This window comes from Emys orbicularis, chromosome 8, assembly GCF_028017835.1.
Source record: "Emys orbicularis isolate rEmyOrb1 chromosome 8, rEmyOrb1.hap1, whole genome shotgun sequence".
NCBI lineage: Eukaryota > Metazoa > Chordata > Testudines > Emydidae > Emys > Emys orbicularis.
In genome coordinates, this window is record NC_088690.1 from 7096494 (window position 1) to 7117754 (window position 21261).

At 42.0% G+C, this 21261-nt stretch overlaps 1 protein-coding gene and 1 non-coding gene across 2 annotated transcripts in view; both read right to left on the reverse strand.

Annotated features, from left to right (window-relative positions):
- TRABD2B (TraB domain containing 2B) overlaps nucleotides 1-21261 on the reverse strand; it is a 409784-nt gene that overhangs the window by 14554 nt on the left and 373969 nt on the right. Inside the window, exon 6 of the mRNA XM_065410015.1 lies at nucleotides 18052-18321. Within this exon, the coding sequence (XP_065266087.1) occupies nucleotides 18052-18321 (270 nt within the window). The remainder of the gene's footprint in view (nucleotides 1-18051; nucleotides 18322-21261) is intronic.
- Nucleotides 6484-6548, reverse strand: LOC135883161 (small nucleolar RNA snoR109). The gene has a single exon (XR_010561605.1). It is a non-coding gene; the product is annotated as a small nucleolar RNA snoR109 (small nucleolar RNA).

The following is a 21261-nucleotide window of genomic DNA, read 5'->3' on the forward strand; positions in this document are numbered from 1 at the left end:
TGAGGAGAGATTAAAGAGGCTAGGACTCTTCAGCTTGGAAAAGAAGAGACTAAGGGGGGATATGATAGAGGTATATAAAATCAGGAGTGGTGTGGAGAAAGTGAATAAGGAAAAGTTATTTACTTGTTCCCATAATATAAGAACTAGGGGCCACCAAATAAAATTAATTGGCAGCAGGTTTAAAACAAATAAAAGGAAGTTCTTCTTCACACAACGCACAGTCAACCTGTGGAACTCCTTGCCTGAGGAGGTTGTGAAGGCTAGGACTATAACAGGGTGTAAAAGAGAACTGGATAAATTCATGGAGGTTAAGTCCATTAATGGCTATTAGCCAGGATGGGTAAGGAATGGTGTCCCTAGCCTCTGGCTGTCAGAGGGTGGAGATGGATGACAGGAGAGAGATCACTTGATCATTACCTGTTAGGTTCACTCCCTCTGGGACACCTAGCATTGATCACTGGATACTGGGCCGGATGGACCTTTGGTCTGACCCAGTATGGCCATTCTTATGTTCTTATGTACTCCTGGAAGAAGCATTATTCAGACTGCATTGCTTTAGGATCAGAAATAACTACAATGATAATTATTAACAACATAGGAGATTGCCCAGGTCTGACACAAACTATTGCTATGTGAAGCGCTAGGAGTTTAGGCTTGATCCTCTTCACACCTGTGGCTGTGTCATCTGCTGTGTGAATCCCTAGTGGCTCAGACTTGAGTCTCCTCTCACTTGTGGCTGTGGAAGCAGGACTAATTCCTGCGAAGTGATGCTGGTGTGCAGCTGGTAGAAGTGAGAGACCAATCAGATGTCAACATTTCAAATGCTTACCTCAGCCCCTTATAGTTCAGTGGCTAGGGAAAAGGACTGGGAGTGAGGAGACCTGGGTCTATGATTGACTCTGCCACTGATTTACAGTGGCCTTGGCCAAATCATTTTGCTTCCGTTTCCACTTTTTCTAACGAGACTGTTAACTTTTTAGGGCAGGGATTATCTATATGTGTACAGTCCCGAGCACAATCTGATCTTCATTGGGATCTTAATAATAATAATATTCTAGCACAAACATTTCACAGGCTCTCTCAGATTTGGACTACCCAGCTGCCAAGGTTATATGGAAAATTCCTTCGGAACAGACTTTCTTGATGTATTTTTTTTACTTCTGTGGCCACATTCAGTTCTGGAGAAAATCACGGAAGAAAGCAGAGTTGCACTCACTCGAACGAGGGCAGAATTATGCCCTTTGTTTCAGGTAATTCCCAGAGTCTGTAAATGGCCCATCCTCCAAGCCTGAGAAGGGGTTTGATTTTGTCTTTATTGTTTTTTTGGGTGAAAGTTTGGGAGCGGGAGGGCTCTTATTTCTTGCTAACATGTATTTCCATCCCTAACTAATACCATACAGGTTCCTATTTAACCTCAAGTGCCAAAATCCTTCAGGAAAATCCTTCAATTAGTTTGCATACAAATATTGTGCCCACTGTACCATGAATGGGTCAGAGGCGGAATTGGTACCTATGTTATTTTTCAGACAACTGCAGAATAGTGAACACATTGTAAAAACTAATAACCTTTGAAGCGCACCCTCTGAGTGATTACCCCATTCCCATCTAATGACTTAAAGATGTTCTATTCCTCTTGGATTTGGCAACAACAAAGATTTCAACCTTATTAAAAGCAGCCTGTCAGGAAACGACATGTCATCCCTAGGAAAAAAAAAACTAAGAAAGAAACGAAATGAAATTCTTTAAAATCCCTGTGAACAATAAGTCAAGATACCGTAGCTGAAAAATACCATGATTTGTTGGCTAGTGTTTGGGTGGTCCAGATACAGGAGATGACAACTTTAGTTCTTCCCTTTGCCCTCCTTAGAAATGCTTGGATGGTTCTCTAAGACCCTCGGAAGATCCCTTGTGATTTCATATTAGGATTCTGCCAGATCCTCAAAAATAGTTCGGCTCCTAATTTCCATTGAAATCAGTGAAGAGCAGGGCCTCCATGGCCACAGAAACTAGAAAATCCATTCCAGTTTTTACATGAAACCCAGCTCTTGCTGAGATCGAATACTTTGGAACTGTTTGTTTGGCCAGTTCTATGGAGACAGCCAAGCCAAAATGTGTTCAGTAAAATTCATCTCTGAATTGTGCATGCAGTTTCTGCAGCTGCATGCATAATCATGGTAACTGTGCATGCAAATGACCACCTGCTTGTCTAACTGGCCAACCCTGCACACACTTCCTGTGATAATCAGCACAATCGTGGTAAGTGAGTACCCAAGCTATGCAGGCAAAGATGCCCAGAGAATTAGGAAAAATCGGGTCCATATTGTGCTCATTCAAGGCTACCAGCAATTGGCTGGTCTGCAACATGTGCCCAGTAAAAGAAACAGGTTTTCATGTGATCAAGCTTTAAATCAGGTCGTGTCAAACCCTCCTCCCCAAATGTTGTGTTGTTTGAAATCTGAATCCATTTCTTTTATCCACTTTCTGCAAATGGCCCCCGCTGTTAAAATGGTCCGAGCCAGAACGCCCACATCCAAACACCCCTATCTTGCGGTGATCCATGTTGTGATCCAGATTTGTGTGTCTTGGGCTCAACCTGTAGTTAAATCAGAAACAGAATGGATAGCCCTACACTCTCCTATGCTTATTCACGTGTTTGTTTGGGATATTATATTATAAATATTATTTGCAGATGCATAGGATTAACCATGCAGATTTAGATATGCGTGAGGAATACACATATATATTTCAGAGTAGCAGCCGTGTTAGTCTGTATCCGCAAAAATAACAGGAGTACTTGTGGCACCTTAGAGACTAACAAATTTATTAGAGCATAAGCTTTCGTGGGCTACAACCCACTTCTTCGGAAGAAGTGGGTTGTAGCCCACGAAAGCTTATGCTCTAATAAATTTGTTAGTCTCTAAGGTGCCACAAGTACTCCTGTTATTTTTACATATATATTTGACTCTATTGTTAAACACTTTAAGAGATTTATTTCCTCTCTGCAACTTATTCCATCTCTATGTAGTTGTTTTTTTCTCTGCTTGGTCTCAGCCCCATATTGTTCTCCGTTATTCATCGGACTCTGTCCTCTGTCTCTATTCCCCACGCCGCCCCACAGTCTCTCAAACAGAACATTAGGCTAATAACTTCAAGTTCAGGTCAGATCCTGGAATCTACTATGTCTGAGCAGTGCTGAATTTAGGCAAATTATAAGCTTGGAAAAAAGTGAAAGCTGTTTTGACTTTCTCTAAATTCGAGGGTCTGAGGCTTGGGGGAAAAAGTTTCAGGTTGTCTGTTTGCCAGTTTAAAAAGTGAAGGTCATTACGCCGTTGGTTGCCCACAAGACACGTGCTACTTCCTATGTCTTACAAAACAACTATAGTAGAACCAGGCACCACACATAGTCCCCATCTCAAAAGTACCCTCGGAAGTCCTGGACATGCCAGTACTTACTTGTACAAAGATCTTTGACAGGCAGCAATGCTTAAAATCCTGCTAGCTAATCAGGGTTTCCCTGTGACACATATTAATTAGGTCCCTATCTGGAAATGACTTAAGTGTCTCCATGGAACCATATCTAAGCTTTTTGTGAACCCATTCAGACAGTTTGCACAAGTTTGCAACACTTCCCAGTGGCAGCACTGTACCTGGCCCCGTAGATACTGAGCTGCTTCCAGTGAAACAGTCTTTGCTCCCAGTTTTCTAAAATTGCCCATTTCATGGGTATAATTCTCTGTGGTCCATGTTCTGCCCTTGGCTACCCTGGTCAGTGAAAATGTTCCCAAGTGCATAACCCACAGAGAGATCTCTAATGTTTGGAGAAGGGGGAATTCTATGGTGGAGGTGACAAAACCTTTTTTTACATGGGGACTTGGAGTTTGGGATGTTTGAATTCCAAGCTGAATCTGGTCCTATTATCCATTTCGTATTTAATTGATAGATATTGGGTTGAATTCATCCTGGTTTAACTCCATTCACCACTATTTATCTTAAGAAATGCATCTGAAAATAATAAAGCACGTGCTCAATCTAAATGAAATGTGAACTTAAATCAAGCCTTGTAAAATTAGCATCACCATCAGGGTGAAAACGCTATTGTTTACTTGTATTTTAAGAGCCTGTCAAAAAAAGAAAAAAGAAAAAAAAAAGAAAAAGATGCCCAGGTGAGTGTATTTATCTGAGATGCACCTAAATCTGAGATGCACTTTTATTCAGCTTTGCAGGATCCACAGAATTTTACAAAGCTGTATAAAAGTGCATCTCAGATTCAGGATATGAAAAGCCACTTTAGTGTAAAGAGTGGATTTCCCCCCCACCCCCAGCTGTTTGATAGGAGACAGCAATCTGATTTTCTTTTCTTTTCTATGAAATAGACGATATGCCATGCATCCTCATAGTTAAAGACTTCAAGGACCCAGCCGTGGGAACATCTGGCAAGTGAAAGCTCTGGATATGGAAAACAGAAATGTAGAGGCTCATATTTATAAATTGGAAGGGCCATCAGGACATCTGCTAACAAGTTTTCCTCCAGAGTCTGTTTGCTGCACACGGTTGTTCACAGGCAACAATAAACATGAGCATGGATCATGTGCACGGCCTGCCGTTCCTTTGAGTAGCTGAAGGAACATATGCTCTGGTTAAACATAAATGCTCTTTTCTCACAACATAGAATCACAAGTGTTCGGAAACCTCACAGCAAAGTTCTTGTATACCAGACCTCATAGGGATCTGTTCCTAAAAATAGCCTGCAAAAAATCCTTGCATTTACAGAGAGAGTCAAGCCCACTTAGTAGCAACCTGTTCAATGGAAAATCCCATATTTTTCTCCAGACTTTTTTTGTGCAAGGGTCCAATCCTGAGCCCAAAACTCCCATGATCTCCAATGGAGTTTGGGGTGTGAATCCTGTGTCTGGAACACATCCTAATTTAGCACAGTTGTGACCAACAGATCAAACATTAAAAAGTATGTACGTAAAATCAAATTTCTTTCCCATTTATAGTACAGGCATCTTTCCTCCAACAGGTGCCAGCAAGGAGTACCTTACAAGCCTCTGAAAAAAAGTAACACAACAGATAACAGAGGATTCTGCTAATTGGTCCTCTGTTCTAGGTGCCTGTAGGACACTCTTCACAGACATCAAGGCCCAGATTCTTAGAGTATCTCTACACTGCAGGCTGGAGGTGTGATTGCAGCATATGTAGACATACCTGAGCTAGCTCTGAACCACTGTGTTAGGCGCTGTACGTACACCTAGTCCCTTCCCCAAACAGTTCGCTGCCCCAAAGCCCTGATCCTTCAAAAGCTTATACAAGTGCCAGCCCTTGTGTAAGTCTTTGCAGGATCAGGGCCTGAGCAGGCAAGACAGAAAAAGGGTGGGAGAAAGAGATACAAAATACAAACAAAAGCTGAGGAATGGAGGCACAGAGAAATTAAACATTTTGCCCAAGGACACAGAATAAATCCAGCAGAGTCCCGTGCCTTAACCTCAAGACCATCCATCCTCCTGTAAGTAGAATGCTACTATGCAGTATGAGGGCATGCGCACCACCTAATTTAGTGTACGGGATATGATTGTCATAGCTTGGCAGCTACCAGTTCTTACAACCAAATCCGAACCAAACACTTTATTTATACCATGTCAGACAGACCTGACGTGGCTTAACAAAACATGGTTGCAGCAGGGTTATACTTCTTCAAGCAAAGAAACTCTCAACATTATGTATACGTATCATGCATCTTCTTAAACACTAGATGCCATGCAAGTACTAGAAAACAGAAATGAAAGAGATATTTCTGTATAGGATCCATACCAAATCATGTGTCTGCATTTTCATTCCTATTAGCACACTGAGAAGGAAGGGAAAATGTTCTTGGATTCCTGAGTAGAGAGTAACTATACGTACAAAAATCTTTGCAGATCTGGCCTCTAGTTTGGTTAGTTTCACTCATTCACCCAGCTGGAAATATTTAACCATTAACAAATGCAGAATTTAGATTCAGAGACTGCTCAAAATCCTCTATCAGCAAGATACAAATGTTCAATTCTACATGTTTATTTGCCTCATTTTGCAGAAAAAAAGCTTTGCTTAAGGCAGTTTATTGCTGAAAGTAGTGAAGAGAATACAAAATGTGTTGCCTGTTTCTTCATGCTCCCGAAAGCCAGACAGTTGTGTAGGCTAATTTCTGCCCACAGAGAGACATGCAGAAATGTCAGACAAGTCAGTAACAGTTCTGTAGACAGATCTGAAAGCACAATTTGTGTGCACTTGACCAAAATAAAACAAAAAGTTGCAGCGTTTTAGAGTGCTAACATGAATAGCAAAAAGAACAGGAGTACTTGTGGCACCTTAGAGACTAACACATTTATTTGAGCATAAGCTTTCGTGGGCTACAGCCCACTTCATCAGATGCATATAGAATGGAACATGGTAAGAAGATATATATACATATAGAGAACATGAAAAAGTGGAAGTAGCCATACCAACTGTAAGAGGCTAATTAATTAAGATGATTAATTAGCCTCTTAGAGTTGGTATGGCTACTTCCACTTTTTCATGTTCTCTGTAAGGATATATATCTTCTTACCATGTTCCACTCTATGCATCTGATGAAGTGGGCTGTAGCCCACGAAAGCTTATGCTCAAATAAATTTGTTAGTCTCTAAGGTGCCACAAGTACTCCTGTTCTTTTTGCGGATACATACTGACACTGCTGCTACTCTGAAACCTGTCATGAATAGCAAAATCATCCATGGACTTTTTGAGAATTATTTTTTTAGGAAATTTGTACTTCTGTAGCCTGCCCTATTTCCTACTGGAGAACCATAAAATGTCCTTTTTGATTGAAGGTACATTTTAGGAAATGCTTGATATTGTCTCTTATAAGTGCCCACGGTACACAGAAGTGACGTCTAGAGGTTAGAGTGGGAGACTGGGAGTTGGAACTTTTGGGGTTCTATTCCTGCCTCTGATTTATGCACCTGGTAACCTTGGGTTAATTACTTATGACTGTATTGTGCCCAGGGGCGGCTCTATGTATTTTGCCGCCCCAAGCACGGCAGTCAGGTGACTTTCGGCGGCATGCCTGAGGGAGGTCCACTGGTCCCGCGCCTTTGGCGTACCCACCGCTGAATTGCCGCCAAAACTGTGGGACCGGCGGACCTCCCGCAGGCATGCCGCCGAAGGCAGCCCGACTGCCGCCCTCACGGCAACTGGCACGCCGCCACCTGCGGCTTGCCGCCCCAGGCACGCGGTTGGTGCGCTGGTGCCTGGAGCTGCCCCTGATTGTGCCTTCAAGGAACAGCTCTGCCCGACGGTGATACAGCCTGTCCCTCCCTCACCCGCAACACTCAACTGGTTGATGTGGGGTGGGGGACATGAGGTCACGCCTCTGATTCTTTGGGCAGATGTGCGCAGTATCAGAAAGAAAGAAAGAAAGAAAGAAACTTTGTCTCTAAGTGTAGATACTGCACCATATACTCCATGGTTATCAAAGTGATGTAAATCTCTTAAATGATGGCAAATAAAAAACAATGAGACTTTTCTTTAGATTTTTTTGGAAAATAAAAATTTGATAGCTCGGCGTATTTCTTTGATCACATTTCAGCAATGCAAGTTTCTCAAGAACATTAGGAAACTTAAGCCCAGTGAAACTAACAGAATGAACAAAAAGTAGCTTTGGGCCCATAGGCTGTTTATCATATGAAATCATGGCTGTGCATCTCTTTAGATATGTCTGGAGAATAACAAATGAACCTTGTAGTTTTATAAGGTGAAAGACGTTATCACCCCTAGCAGGCTGCCAAATTTGGTGTATTAGCGTGATCATGCTAGAGTTTAAGACACGTGTCAGAGTTTTCCATTTCTTGTTGTGATGCATGACAGAATTCTAAACTGAACACATGTTTCACTGTCTTAATTAATACATTGTGTGCACTTTGACCAACCTGCTAATCCAAGAAGCACTAATAAAAACCAGGAAAGAAACTATGTCAACACCGTATCACAGGTTACAGTAAAAAGATTTATCTCTTATTCGTATTGCGCTGAGTTATACTATGCCATTATTCAACTTCTGCAAAGATTCTATACACCCATCACTTTTACCAGGATACAGTAAATATCAAGCACATATATTGGGCCCAATCCTGCTTTCAGTTATGCCGATGCAACTTCATTGACTTGTCTCATTTTATACTTATATGGTACTCTCCCTGTGGCATAGATTGTCTTTTTGTTCTCTGTTTGTACAGCACCTAGCACATTGGCGGGTCTAGATCCATGATTAGGGCTCCTACGCACTCTGATGATGATAATAATAATAATAATGGGATTTCATCCTAGTAATTGAGACAAGAATGCATTCCTGTGACAACAGTCTACATGATAAAATGCAGTAAAGACAAGTGCAAAGTATTTAAGGAAAACTCAAATGCACAGCTACACAAAGGGGAATAACTGGCTAGGTGGCAGTACTGCTGAAAAGGATTCGGGGGTTATAGTGGATCACAGACTGAATATGATCAATAATGTGCTGCAGCTGAGAAAAAGACTAATATCAATCTGGGGTGTATTAACAGAAGTATTGTATGCAAGACACAGGAGGTCGTTGTCCTGTTCTACTCGACACAGGGGTGGCCTCAGCTGGAGTATTGTGTTCAATTCTGGGCACCACACTTTAGGAAAGATGAGGACAAATTGGAGAGAATCCAGAGGAGAGCAAAAAAAAAAAAGAGATAAAGGGTACGTCTTCACTACCCGCCGGATCAGCGGGTAGTGATCGATCTATCGGGGATCGATTTATCGCGTCTCATCTAGATGCGATAAATCGATCCCCGAACGCGCTCCCCATCGACTCAAGAACGCCACCAGAGCGAGAGGCGGAAGCGGAGTCGACGGGGGAGCCGCGGCCGTCGATCCCGCGCCGTGAGGACGCGAGGTAAATCGATCTAAGATACGTCGACTTCAGCTACGCTATTCTCGTAGCTGAAGTTGCGTATCTTAGATCGATGCCCCCCCCCCCCCCCCGGTGTAGACCAGCCCAAAATGTTTAGAAAACCTAACCTCTGAGAAATGGTTAATAAAACTGGGCATGTTTAGTCTTGAGAAAAGAAGACTGAGGAGGGACCTGATAACAGTCTTCAAATGTGCTGTTACAAAGAGGACTGTGAGCATTTTTCTCTTTGTCTACCGAAGGAAGGACAAGAAAGAACAGGCTTAATCTGGAGCAAGAGAGATTTAGGTTAGATATTAGGAAAAACATTTTAACTCTAAGGGGAGTTAAGCTGTGGAACAGGCTTCCAAGGGAGGTTGGAATCGCCATCACTGGAGGTTTTTAAGAACAAGTTGGACAAACACCTGTCAAAAATGGTTTAGGTTTACTTGATTCTGCCTCATGACAGGAAGCTGGACTTAATGACTTCTTGAGGCCCCTTCCAGCACGACATTTCTATTAATCTATGTTAAAAGGCTCTTGTCTTAAGGTTGCCAACTCATATGATTTTAGGGTGAGTCTCCTGATATTTGATGTAAAGCCTCCGTGCCTAGAAGTCAGGTGATCACATAAGAATTTATCTATCTGAAGCACCTACATCCCAGCGCCTTCACTATTGCCGCTCGGCACCTCATGGTCTTTAATGTATTTATCCACACAACACCCCTGTGAGGCAGGGCAGTGCTAGTCTCATGTTTGGCAGCTAGCGAACTGGGAAATTAAGTGACACATGCAGATCACGCAAAAAGTCAGCAGCAGAACAGGGAACTGAACGCAGGTCTACTCAAGTCCTAGGCTACTGCCATGACCAATGGACCATCTTTTCTCTCAGATTTCATTTAAATAAAGTAAGTTTCCATAGTTGCCGAGACCAGCTTGAAAACATGGCCGAAATACACCCTGATGGCTCAGAAACCAGAAGGGCGATGAAAAGAACCCATATTAACTATTTAAAAAAAAAACATAAGCAAATTTCACAACTCTTTGAACATTCAGGGTATGGCCATAAACACAGAACATGAAATACAGGAGGGATTTTCAAACACACTCACTGTTGGCCTAACAGTGCTGCCACAGACGTAAAGGAGTTTTACCACTAACTTCAACAGAGTTTTACCACCAATGCTTTGGAAAATCTCCCCAGACATTTTCTAAGTACAAATATTTTGATATTATCAAATATAATTATGAATTACTGTATCTACAAAGGAACTTGGTACACATGACTAATTAGTTTCTCATAAAAAATAATAGATGATTGAGTCCTGGTGCTGATTGGGGATTATAGTCTGATTGATAAATAAAATATAAGAATAACTAATACAAATGAATGCTGTTACATAACACCTTTCACCTGAAAAACTCAAGTGACTAACAAACATTAAAGGGCCATTAAAGGGCTTGCTGTCTGCCGTGCGGCTCAGAAGCAACAGGATAATGTCACTACAGTGAGTAGAGCAAGGCGGGAAATGGTTTTCCTGTTCCACCAATATTTTTGAGAGTTCAAAATTGTTTTCCCTTCTTGACTCAGGACAAAAAGTCAAAAGCTGAAAATGATTCATGAATAAGGCTGTGAATCTGTCATGGAGGTCACGGATTCTGTGACTTTCTGGGACCTCCGTGTCTTCTGCAGCGGCAGGTTTGACTGATCCCAGGGCCGCCTAAGCACCTCGGTAGCCTCCGAGCCAGCCACACTGGCTGCTGCTGGGGCAGTCTCGGGCTACCACGTGCCCGCCCTCCCCAGTAGCAGTGATGTTCCTGGGCCATGTTCCGCCACTCCCCCACCGCCCAGAGCACCAGCGGTGGTCCCGGGACACACGCCGCCATCCCCGCCAGCAGCAGCAATGGTCCTGGGCCACACACTGCCACCCCCGCCCCCTGGAGCATTAGTGGTGGTCCCGGGCCGCGTGCCCCCCCCCCCTCCGCCAGCATCAGCTGCGATCCCGGGCTGCCACTGCCCCTGTAGTGCCCCCGGGCTGCCTCCTGCCCCAAAGCACCCGCGGTGCCCTGGAGCCCCCCATCCAGAGCACCCACGGCACCTCCAGAGCCCCCCTCCAGAGCACCCAAGATTTAGTCAGGGGTATATAGTACAAGTCATGGACAGGTCACGGGCCATGAATTTTTGTTTACTGCCTGTGACCTGTCCATGACTTTTACTAAAAATACCTATGACTAAATCTTAGCCTTATTCATGAACTGAAAAACTGATTTTTTTTTTTTTAGTTTGGATCAATTGAAATGTTTTGTTTAGATTATTTCAAAACATTTTTTCCCTTGTCCAATAAAAGTTGTGGGGGCAAACAAGTTAATTAGTTTTAAGAGAGAGCTGAACAAATTTATGAGTGCCATTGTATGACAGGGTTGTTTGTGATGGGAGGGGGCAGCCCTGGGGGTCCCTTCTAGTTTATGTCTTATGTATCTAAAAATCTCATGCTTCAGGGCTTCAGGCAGTCTCCTGCAAGGGTCAGGAAGGGATACCCCCAAGTATTCTTCTTCTTCCTCTCTCTCTCTCTCTCTCTCTCTTATTTGGTCTCTTACATGAGTAGCTTCAGGAATGGCCATGGAGGGAGATGGGACATTGGATGGGGATTGGATGGCCAGTGTTCTGAGGTGGCACAAAGTATTCTCTCTCTCGGGTGCTTGACTGGCCGGTTCTTGCTCACATGCTCACGGTCTAACTGATCGCCATGTGTGGTTGGGAAACTTTTTTTCCCCAGGTCAGACTGGCAGTGACTTTGCAGGTTTTTCACCTTCTTCTGCAATGTGGGGTATGGATCACTTGCCAGGATCATCTGGGTATATCTCACTCAATCAATTAGGTTACAGTGGGGCCTTAGTCACTGGTGTATATCAGTGTCTCCTATTGTCTGCTTGTGACATTTGATAGGTTAGTCTCCTCTGGACTGTAATACTTTGGTCTAATTTTGGTTGTTGGGTTTAGTGTGCGGATGCTGGAGGTCAGACTACATGCTCTGGGTCCCTTCTGGCCTTTAACTCTCTGACTATTAATTTCTTTCTTTTTGTTTCTTTGGTTTTAACCTTTTTCAGTCTCATTAGCTTAAATTTCTAATCCAAAAGTCATTTTGAACTGGAAAAGAAACATTTTTCATTTTAAAAGTTTTGAAACTGTTTTCCTTGTTGTTTTTCCCTTGACTTGGGCATTTCATCAAACCTGATTCTGTTTCGTGAATTTCAGTTTAGACCAATCAGCATTTTTCAACAATAAAACAATTCACTGAAAAATTCCCGACCAGATCTAATTGCGAGTCATTCTGATGAAGTCAGTGGGACTACTCAGAGTAAACATGATTCCTAGCAGTCTGTGTTTTGCAAAGTTAAATCAGGGGCCCGATCCAATAAATCACATGCACAGCTTTAAGCACATGTGCGCTTGGGACTATGCGTAATGGAGGTACGCACATGCTTAAAGTCTCACTTCCTTACTTTTAAATCAAGGAAGCAATACCATCCAATCAGAATCCCACATAACTATTTCAATGGGACTACTCACGAGAGAACAGCAAGCAAGATTTGGCGAGGAACTTCCTATTTCATTTCATAAAAAAAAAAAAAAGAACGCCTTAGAAACAAGTGTAAGTATCTCCAAGTCACTCAGGAGACATTTGGAAGCTGATGTTTACACTGATCTGGTTAATAACTGGCTGCATTTTGTAGTCACTTGAGTATTTGCTGAAGAGCAATAATTAGAGCATGTTATCTAACAAGTCAGAAGGAAACCAAGAATATCCCTTCTTGTTTGGGGGCACTCATGGACACATCACGGTGATATCACAAAGTTATCTGAAAAGATAAAAATTGCTGGGGAGAAGGAAGAAGGAAATAGTGGATGGGGTAGTATTTAATAATTAATCAGGAAGTGGACACAAGTTGCAGTAACTTACTTAGGTTACATACAGCAGTGAGATATAGGATCAGATAGTTTTGTTGCCCCTTTATGATGCTCTGGAGGTGCAAAGGGGATATCAACTAGGGGACATTGCCACCAGAGAATTCCGTCAGTAAAGAGGGAATTTCCAGGTGGTGCAGGATCAGGGTAGCAGCTTTATATTCCCATCGTGCAGTTCCTTAGTGTAGAGAGCCTGAAGGAGGCATGGACCAGAAAGGCAGGCATCGTAGGGCCCTGTGGGTCTAGCACCCGGAAGCTGGCATCTCCATGCTATCACCAGCTTGTGATCCACTGCCCATGACCCGCTGTGGACACAGACTAGGGGAAGTCCTGCCTCAAGGGCTCTGACAGACACCAGCCCCATGGCTCCTGATTGGCTCCCCACCCTATATAAACCTATGGGGTATTCCAGGAAGTGTCTAGGCTACAGTGTGGATTCCATGTAGCTGCCACAACCATTCCTTGCTTCTGACCTCCTGGCTTTGACCTCGGCTTGATTTGTACTGCACTTTGTGACTCACATCCTGAAATCTGACCCTTGGTATCGGCCCTGGCCTGGAACCTGACTAGGCACTCCTCTGCTACTCCCTGCCTCAGGTTTGTCCCTGCTCTGACCCTTGTCCTGACTGCCTGTGTTGGGTTCCTGACAGGCCTGGCTCAAGCCTCTCTGTTCCTGGCTGCTGGAACAGCTCGTTGGAGTCACAGGTAACTGGTCACAAGTTAGAGAAGTCCCCAGGCTACTCTCTAACTAATGCTGGGATCTAGACAGGGCTCCAGCCAATCTGACAACAGGGGGAACACAAACCATAGAGCCACCATTACCCCCTCTCCATTTCCTGTGTTGAGCATAGATTGGCTGGAACAGAGAATGGAGCCCATAGTGTCCATCAGTGGCTATGCATCCCTTTAGCATTCACTAAACTAAACAGAGAGACTGATGGACTATTTTAAACAAACAAAACCCCAATGACGGAAATGTCAAGCTCAAAGCCACCATATGGAAGAAAGTCATCTGACCACAATTTACCTGTTAGACTTCAAAAGTGTCTTGGTCTCCTAAAAAGAAAAGCAAGCTTCTCTTTAATGAAACTAAGTACTATATTTCAGCACTGTGTGTTGTGAAAAGGAAACAATTTGGATTCATTTACTGAAATTTACCTTTCAGATGCAGTTAAGCAGAATTAAAAGTTTGTACAAATTGACAGCATTCTGTTTTCCATCACTACATTGTCTTGAAGGAAAGGATAACAGGCTAACTGGCTTAAATTCCAGCCCAACTGATAAGGTTCACTATATATGGGCATGATTAGGGTAGTTTATTGCACATTGTCACTCTTCATTCATCACTGGCTTAAAGTTTTTAGGCTGAAATAGCTGTCACTTCGAAAAGAAATGGATGTTTGTAATGTTACTGCATTCGTCTGGGGTTGAACATTCACCAACGGGCGATCCAGGAAATGCCATTCCCATTTACAGTGGGATTTTATTTCATTTTCAGCCAATAACAGACCTGCAGTTCCATGGCTACATTAGAAACACTTAGTCCTTTCCTTCTTCTCTGACCAAGTCTCCTCCCCGCTCCTTGAAATTTTCTACATTTGCTCCCATTTTTCATTCTGCATGAAGCTGAAGCTTCTACTCACCTTCAATGCACTCCACAACTCCACCCCATTAACAGCTCTTGCTCAAGGCTCAGAGAGGCTGTTAATCACTGATTTGCCCCTCAGTCTCATTCTGTTCTACCCAGTCCTTCCTTCTCACCATCTCATTTGTCCCTTTCACTTCCTCCAGAGTCTCTGCCTTCTTCCAAATGATCTCCGCTCCTGAAATAGTCCTCCATTCACCAACCTCCCCGCCTCTTTACCTGTAAGGAACTTCTAAAGACTTTCTATTCTATAAAGTGCTCAAATGACAATGTCAACAACCGATGGTGTATATATTCTCTACTGTCTTGTAGTATTTTTTGCTTATGGTTTTAGAGTCTAAACCCTTAAGGGCAAGGACCTGGTCTGTTTGTCACTCAAATGCCTATGGTATAGTGCCATGTACATTTATTTATTCTTTCAATTTATTGCCCCAAACATATAATCAGTAATTAACTATCTATATTAGAAGAGGAAACTAAGTTGACAGTATCAACAGAAACAGTAAAACTCTCCCCATCCTACTGAAGATGTGACCCTCTCAGTGCATCCATGCCCCCGCCTCCCCGACACTCACCCCTGTGCCTCCCCCCCCCCAATCCCTGCTAAGGTAGCTGAACTGCTCAACATTTTTTCATCAAAAAATGTAGTTTTGTGGAAATCAAAATGTTTCATGCACAGAAACAAATTTAAAACAAAATGAAGATTTCTGAAAATTGAAATGGTTTCATTTCTAATTACAATTTTCATTTCATTTTTGACAACCAACATTGCCATTAGAAAGGGAAATTTTAATTTTGTTAAAGTTTTTTTTTGTTTAAAAAAATAATCAAAATTAGCCATGACAAATTTTTGAATGAAATTGTTACATTTGAAATTTTTTTGGTGGAAATAAAATTATATTTTTCAACCCCCACATATGAAATAGCTTGGCTTTGTAACAAATCTTGGCTTTGTCAGAGCAGCAGGGGTAGGTGAATTCCAGATCCAGAAACCTTCTATCAGAACACCCTGATGTTATACAAATCTAGAGAATATCAGTTTGTGTGTGACAGCTGGTCCCAGCTCTCAGGATAGAATAAAACGAGAGAGACAATCTCTAAAATAAATAATAATAATGTATGATGTTAAATGATGAATCATCTTTATTAGACTATTTCAGATGGTGGCTACAACCCAGAGCAGACTAGAAAAACTGTATGAGTTAAGGCCTTAGTGGAACCATTAATTATGGATTTCCTGGCTTTTATAGGTTGAATTCAGACCTTTGATGTTCCTTTAACATTGTTCTCATTTGTTCATTTCCTTTGTTTCTGTATTGGAAGCTTAAAAAAACACCCTAAGATTTCCATGGACGTGTAGGAGATGGACTTTTAATCCACAGTCCATAAAAGCCCTGCAATTCATGGCTCATAAAGTCCTCTAATCCATGGTCAATAAAGCTTTGGAAAAGAGCTCTGAAACATAGTGATTTCATAGTTCAGTGGGGTTCAAACAAGAACCTTTAATCTGGTTTAAATTTGCATGCATGCTCCCCCACTCACACATTTGGCTTTGAAACTCAACTGAAAATATTGAAGTTTGAAGGCTTTGGATGGAAACCTACTGAGTTTTACATGGTTTTCACCTGAAATAAAAATGACACAGGTTCCCCCTCCCGCCCCAATTTATCCCAGCTTTGTGCACCTTTTCCTCTTGCCAAGTTTCCAGTGTATAACTTAACCTGATAATAAGGAAGCTAGGAAACAGCCATGAACTGGAAGAACATTCTTGGTATACTGGGCCAGAGCCCAAGATGGTGTAAAATCAGCATAGCTCAGCTGTGGATCTAGCCCATTTAATTTATCTTCAGTTAAGGAGTTGGCCCCAGAATTATTCTATTGCACCCATTCAGGGAATAATCATACTGCAGACTCTAATAACTTACACAGTCTTATGTTCTACTATGGCCAATGGGAATGGAACCATTTAAAAAATAACACCCTGTACAATGCATAGCGCTAGCCCCAACGTGCAGTTGATGCTGATGAAACGGAACTGCCAAAAGCACAATATGCAGCAGCTGTTTTGTAAATTTCAATACCACATCCATTTTATTGGGAAACCAAAGCTTCCCATGAGCCTCTGATTTTGGATTAACAGTTTGTAATTTTTTTTTAAAACGGAAGTTGCTTTAGAATTGTAACAGCACCAAAAAATAAAAATAATAAAAAAAACCATCTGAAAGCACTAAAGCAGATTTTTCCCCCCTTCTTCATTTTAGGTCTTTGGTCTCCCACCCAACTCCACATATGCCTCCTTAGAAACACTGCCGCAAAGCAAATGTCATGCAAAGTCTTGTTCATCATAGGCTCTGTGAGCCAGAAAACTGACATTTTACCATCTCCTCAGTCTTCATTGAATGGAAAGGAATAAAAGGTTTAGATTCAGATGAGATCCTGTAGGGGTAATAAAAAGCATCGTTGCAACACTAAACTGGGGAACCATCCTTTTCAAAACCATTTTTGGAAGCAATACTTGTTATAAATAAAAAAATGAACAGCCAATTCCATCCAGCTGTTTGAACTCATAGCTACAGAGCATAGCAGGTATCCTTCTCTTTAGCCTTTAACACACCCTTTTGTCCCACATGATGTTGAGCTGGGACAGGCGGGCCTATGGAATGCTGGGACACTGGAGGACTTGGTACCCTTCAAATGGAAAACAAAGATGTTGCCCTCCTCTGGGATAACTCAGATCACAAAGGCCAGGACTGAGTGCATGAGAGCTGGGGACAAAGCAGCTCCATCTGTGGAACAAACTTCCAGATGAGACCAGGAGAATCCAGACTCTGACCATCTTTAAGAGACACTGCAAAACCTCCCTCTTCCAAAGGGCCTTTCCACCACAGCACAGGTCACATTCAGAACAGTGACACCCTCACCTATCCATACACCCACCCAAAATAGGAAATAAAACCTGTCTCATCAGTAAATCAACCAATCACAACATAAAATAGTTCGAAAAAACCTACAAAATACACAAATAAAGAGAAATACCCCAAGCACAGTTTTCACCCCAACACAGGAGAAGTACCAGAGACTTCATGCTATTGCTATCAATTTTAGATGGAAGGCAGTCAGATATTACTGTGATGGGTACCAGTATATAACCCTAAGGTGGACAGCTATATTGATAGATAAGTAGCCAGTTCCAAATACTGTTTGTTTCATTTCCTTTGGTGTGTTAGCTGGCCTGTATAAACCTGTATTTTAAACCTCATCATGCCACCCTCTCTCTTTTCCTTTCCAGTTTTGATCCAATGTATCTATACCAGCTTAGCCTTCATCCCAACTCCCATATTCCCCCCTCTATGCCTGAAATATATCATCACACATCCCAGCCCCCACTCCTTACCCCCAGAGTCCCCTCATGACTCATGGTTTGTTACATCAGCCAATCAGTGGGGGGTCAACAGTCAAGTCTTGAGACAATGAGACAAAGATGCTGGGGTAATAACAATGACTCACCCGTCCTCTATTCGAACCCACAGGTCATTGAACTGCCTTTGGCGATGGTGTTTGTGCTGCTTCTTATGCCATTTCTTCTGACGGCCAAACTCTTCCAGCTGGCTGATGCTATCTGGTAGCAGGAGGTGCGGTGGAAGGCTGTCTTCTTCATCTGACTGAAGAGGCATCGAAGAGGGAGAAGACACTGGTACATGCTCAAAAATATGGACAGCAGATACAGCTGTTCCTGAGGACCCCCCTGAAGAAGGGTTTGTGTTCTTTGTCCTTGAGCTGCAAAACACATATAAATGTAATATGTGAATGGGTAACCATCCTAACAAAAGCGTGATAGAAAGAACTATACCAGCCACTGTGAAGGTACATGAGGAGGTGAAGGGCTTTTCCTACAGCAGGTTGGGAATTTTTTGATGAAACGTTTTTTCCCCTCAGAACACACCAAGTTGTCAAAACAGACACGTTTCATGGGAAAGTGTCAGTTTCGATACATTTTTCAACTGGAAGAATTTTTGGAAAGAAGTTTTGAAATCGTCTAAGCATTTTGTTTCAATATCTTAGAAAGGAAAAGATTTCTGGCTCAAAACATCTTTTTGGTTAAAAAACTTAAAGGCAATTAGAGTACAAAATTAAATTTAAAAGGTCAAAATCAAAACAAAAGATTTTTAAATGATCTAAATGAAATAGTTCAACTGACCTGAGAACTTTCCCCCCACCTCCCAGGTTTTCATTTTACAGAAAAAGTCAACATTTTGACTTTTCATTCCTGTTTGGGACAGGAAAAAAACGGAAATAAAATTTTTTCAAGGGATGGGAAACCCTTTTTCCTCTCAGGTCTAGCTTTTACCTCTATGCAGTGGCCAGGCACAACTGTGGTACTTCCCATGCCTGATGATATAAGATACCTTTAATAATACGCTCTTCAATCTAGCAGAAAAAGGTATAGCGTGATCCAATGACTGGAAGCTGAAGCTAGACATAAGACCATAAGAACGGCCATACTGGGTCAGACCAAAGGTCCATCTAGCCCAGTATCCTGTCTTCCGACAGTGGCCAATGCCAGGTGCCCCAGAGGGAATGAACAGAACAGGTCATCATCCATCAAGTGATCCATCCCCTGTTGCCCATTCCCAGCTTCTGGTAAACCAAGGCTAGGTACACCATTCCTGCCCATCCTGGCTAACAGCCATTGATGGACCTGTCCTCTATGAATTTATCTAGTTCTTTTTTGAACCCTAAATTCAGACTGGAAATAATATGCAAATTTTTAACAGCGAAAGTAATTAACCATTGGAACAACTTACCAAGAGCTATGATGGATTCTCCCTCACTGACAATTTTAAAATCAAGATTGGATGTTTTCCTAGAAGATATGCTCTAGGAATTATTTGGGGGAAGTTCTGTGGCCTGTGGTATTCAGGAGGTCAGACTAGATGATCACAATGGTCCCTTCTGGCCTGGGGAAGCTATGAATCTTTGAATAATATGACCTAAGGAGGGGAGGGAAGCAACTGGAGTATAACTCCACCTCTTCTTGCACCTTACACACTACCCCCATGCACTGGTCCTCCTATTGAGGTAGTGAGATTTTGCATCACCTCCTACTGTGGTCTGTGGCTTATAGGGCACAAATGAGTTCTTACTAAGGGAAATCACATTATTGTTAACAAGCGGTTACCTTTGTTGAGGTCAAACTGTATATAGGGTGGAAAGATATTTCCCTTCTTTCTTTCTTTCTTTCACTTTTAGAAGAAAACACATTTTGTAGCAAACAATCATTTTCTTGACTGTTACGGTAATTATATTTGGGCAGCCAAATTTGGGCTAGCAATGGGGGAACCTTATTATGTTTGAGCAAGGACTGTAAGCTGGGATGTGGAAGACCCAGGTTCAAGTATTATTAATTATTATTATCCCCATTTTATGCATACAGCATAGAAAGGTTAGGTGACTTGCCCAAGAAGTCTATCCTAGTGCCAGGATTTGAACCCAGGTCAACTGAGTCCCTTCACCACCGCCATCTGAACTACTTCCACCTCTTGCATATGTACACTTTGGCTGGAACTGCTATGAGAAATGTGGGTTGTTGTTGTGTGTGTTTTTATTTTGTGTTTTGCTAGAGTTTCAATAATTCTTATTATTGTATTATACACATATAATGTGTATGTATACACAATACAACAGCCTCTCTCTCATGGGAATGCTAAGGTACCCAAAAAAGAGGTACAAAAATAATACAAAACCAAAGGGAAACTTTTCCTAACTTAAAGAAAAGTTCACATTAGATTTGAGATTTGAGTGAAGGTTCAATTGGGGCGAGATCGAATCTTCACCTACTGCAAGAGTGGTCCAAAGGGGTACAGCTAGAAAAAAGTGGCACAAAATGCATAATCAATGTGGCCTGCAAAACTATTCGTATTACACTGAAGCTATGCCTTTTCTGACAGAAACAGTTAAAGCCCGGTTAAAAGTTTTGCCTCCTGAGTGAAACTAGTGAGTAACAAAAAATTCTTAACTTCACTGGTGACAATTTACAGAATGTGCTTCAAAGTGAAACCACATGTTTCATTATGGAACATTTTGTTCTAGTCCAAAAAAGATTCATATCAACTACTATTAGTAGCTAATTTGTTCTTAAATCTATTAAGACAGCACTCAGAACAGTCAAAGTCACTTTCCACTATCTCACATTGCCCCTAAAAGTTTTTCCAATGTCACTCATCTGGATCCTAACTGCTACTAGGCATTCATCGTTGCTCACAGAAGACTTATTAATAAAGGCACAGTAACTTTTTGTCATTCAACGGCAACAATAACAAGACTCTTCAAAGCTCAATAATGCTTCTACACCCAACCAAGGGGCTGTTCTCACTAAATTCTCTAGGTTTGTTTTGAATTCTAAAATTCTGATATTTCGTGTCATTTCAAGATTTCAATGAGCCAAATTCTGACACCTTTACTCACACTGAGTAGCACTTTACTCCGTGGAGTAAAGTATTACTTAGTATAAGGGCATCAGAGCTTGTCCCAATGAGATTCTGCTGCATGACTCATGTTGAAAACATTAGTAACAATATTTTGCACTTCTGTGGGGTCTTTCACTGAAGAATCTCAAAGCTCTTCAAAAACATTTATTAAGTCCCCCAAACTCATGGAAGGTTGTAAGAGATAGATAGGGATCCCTCTACTCATTGTTAAAGCAAAGCTACCCCCAGA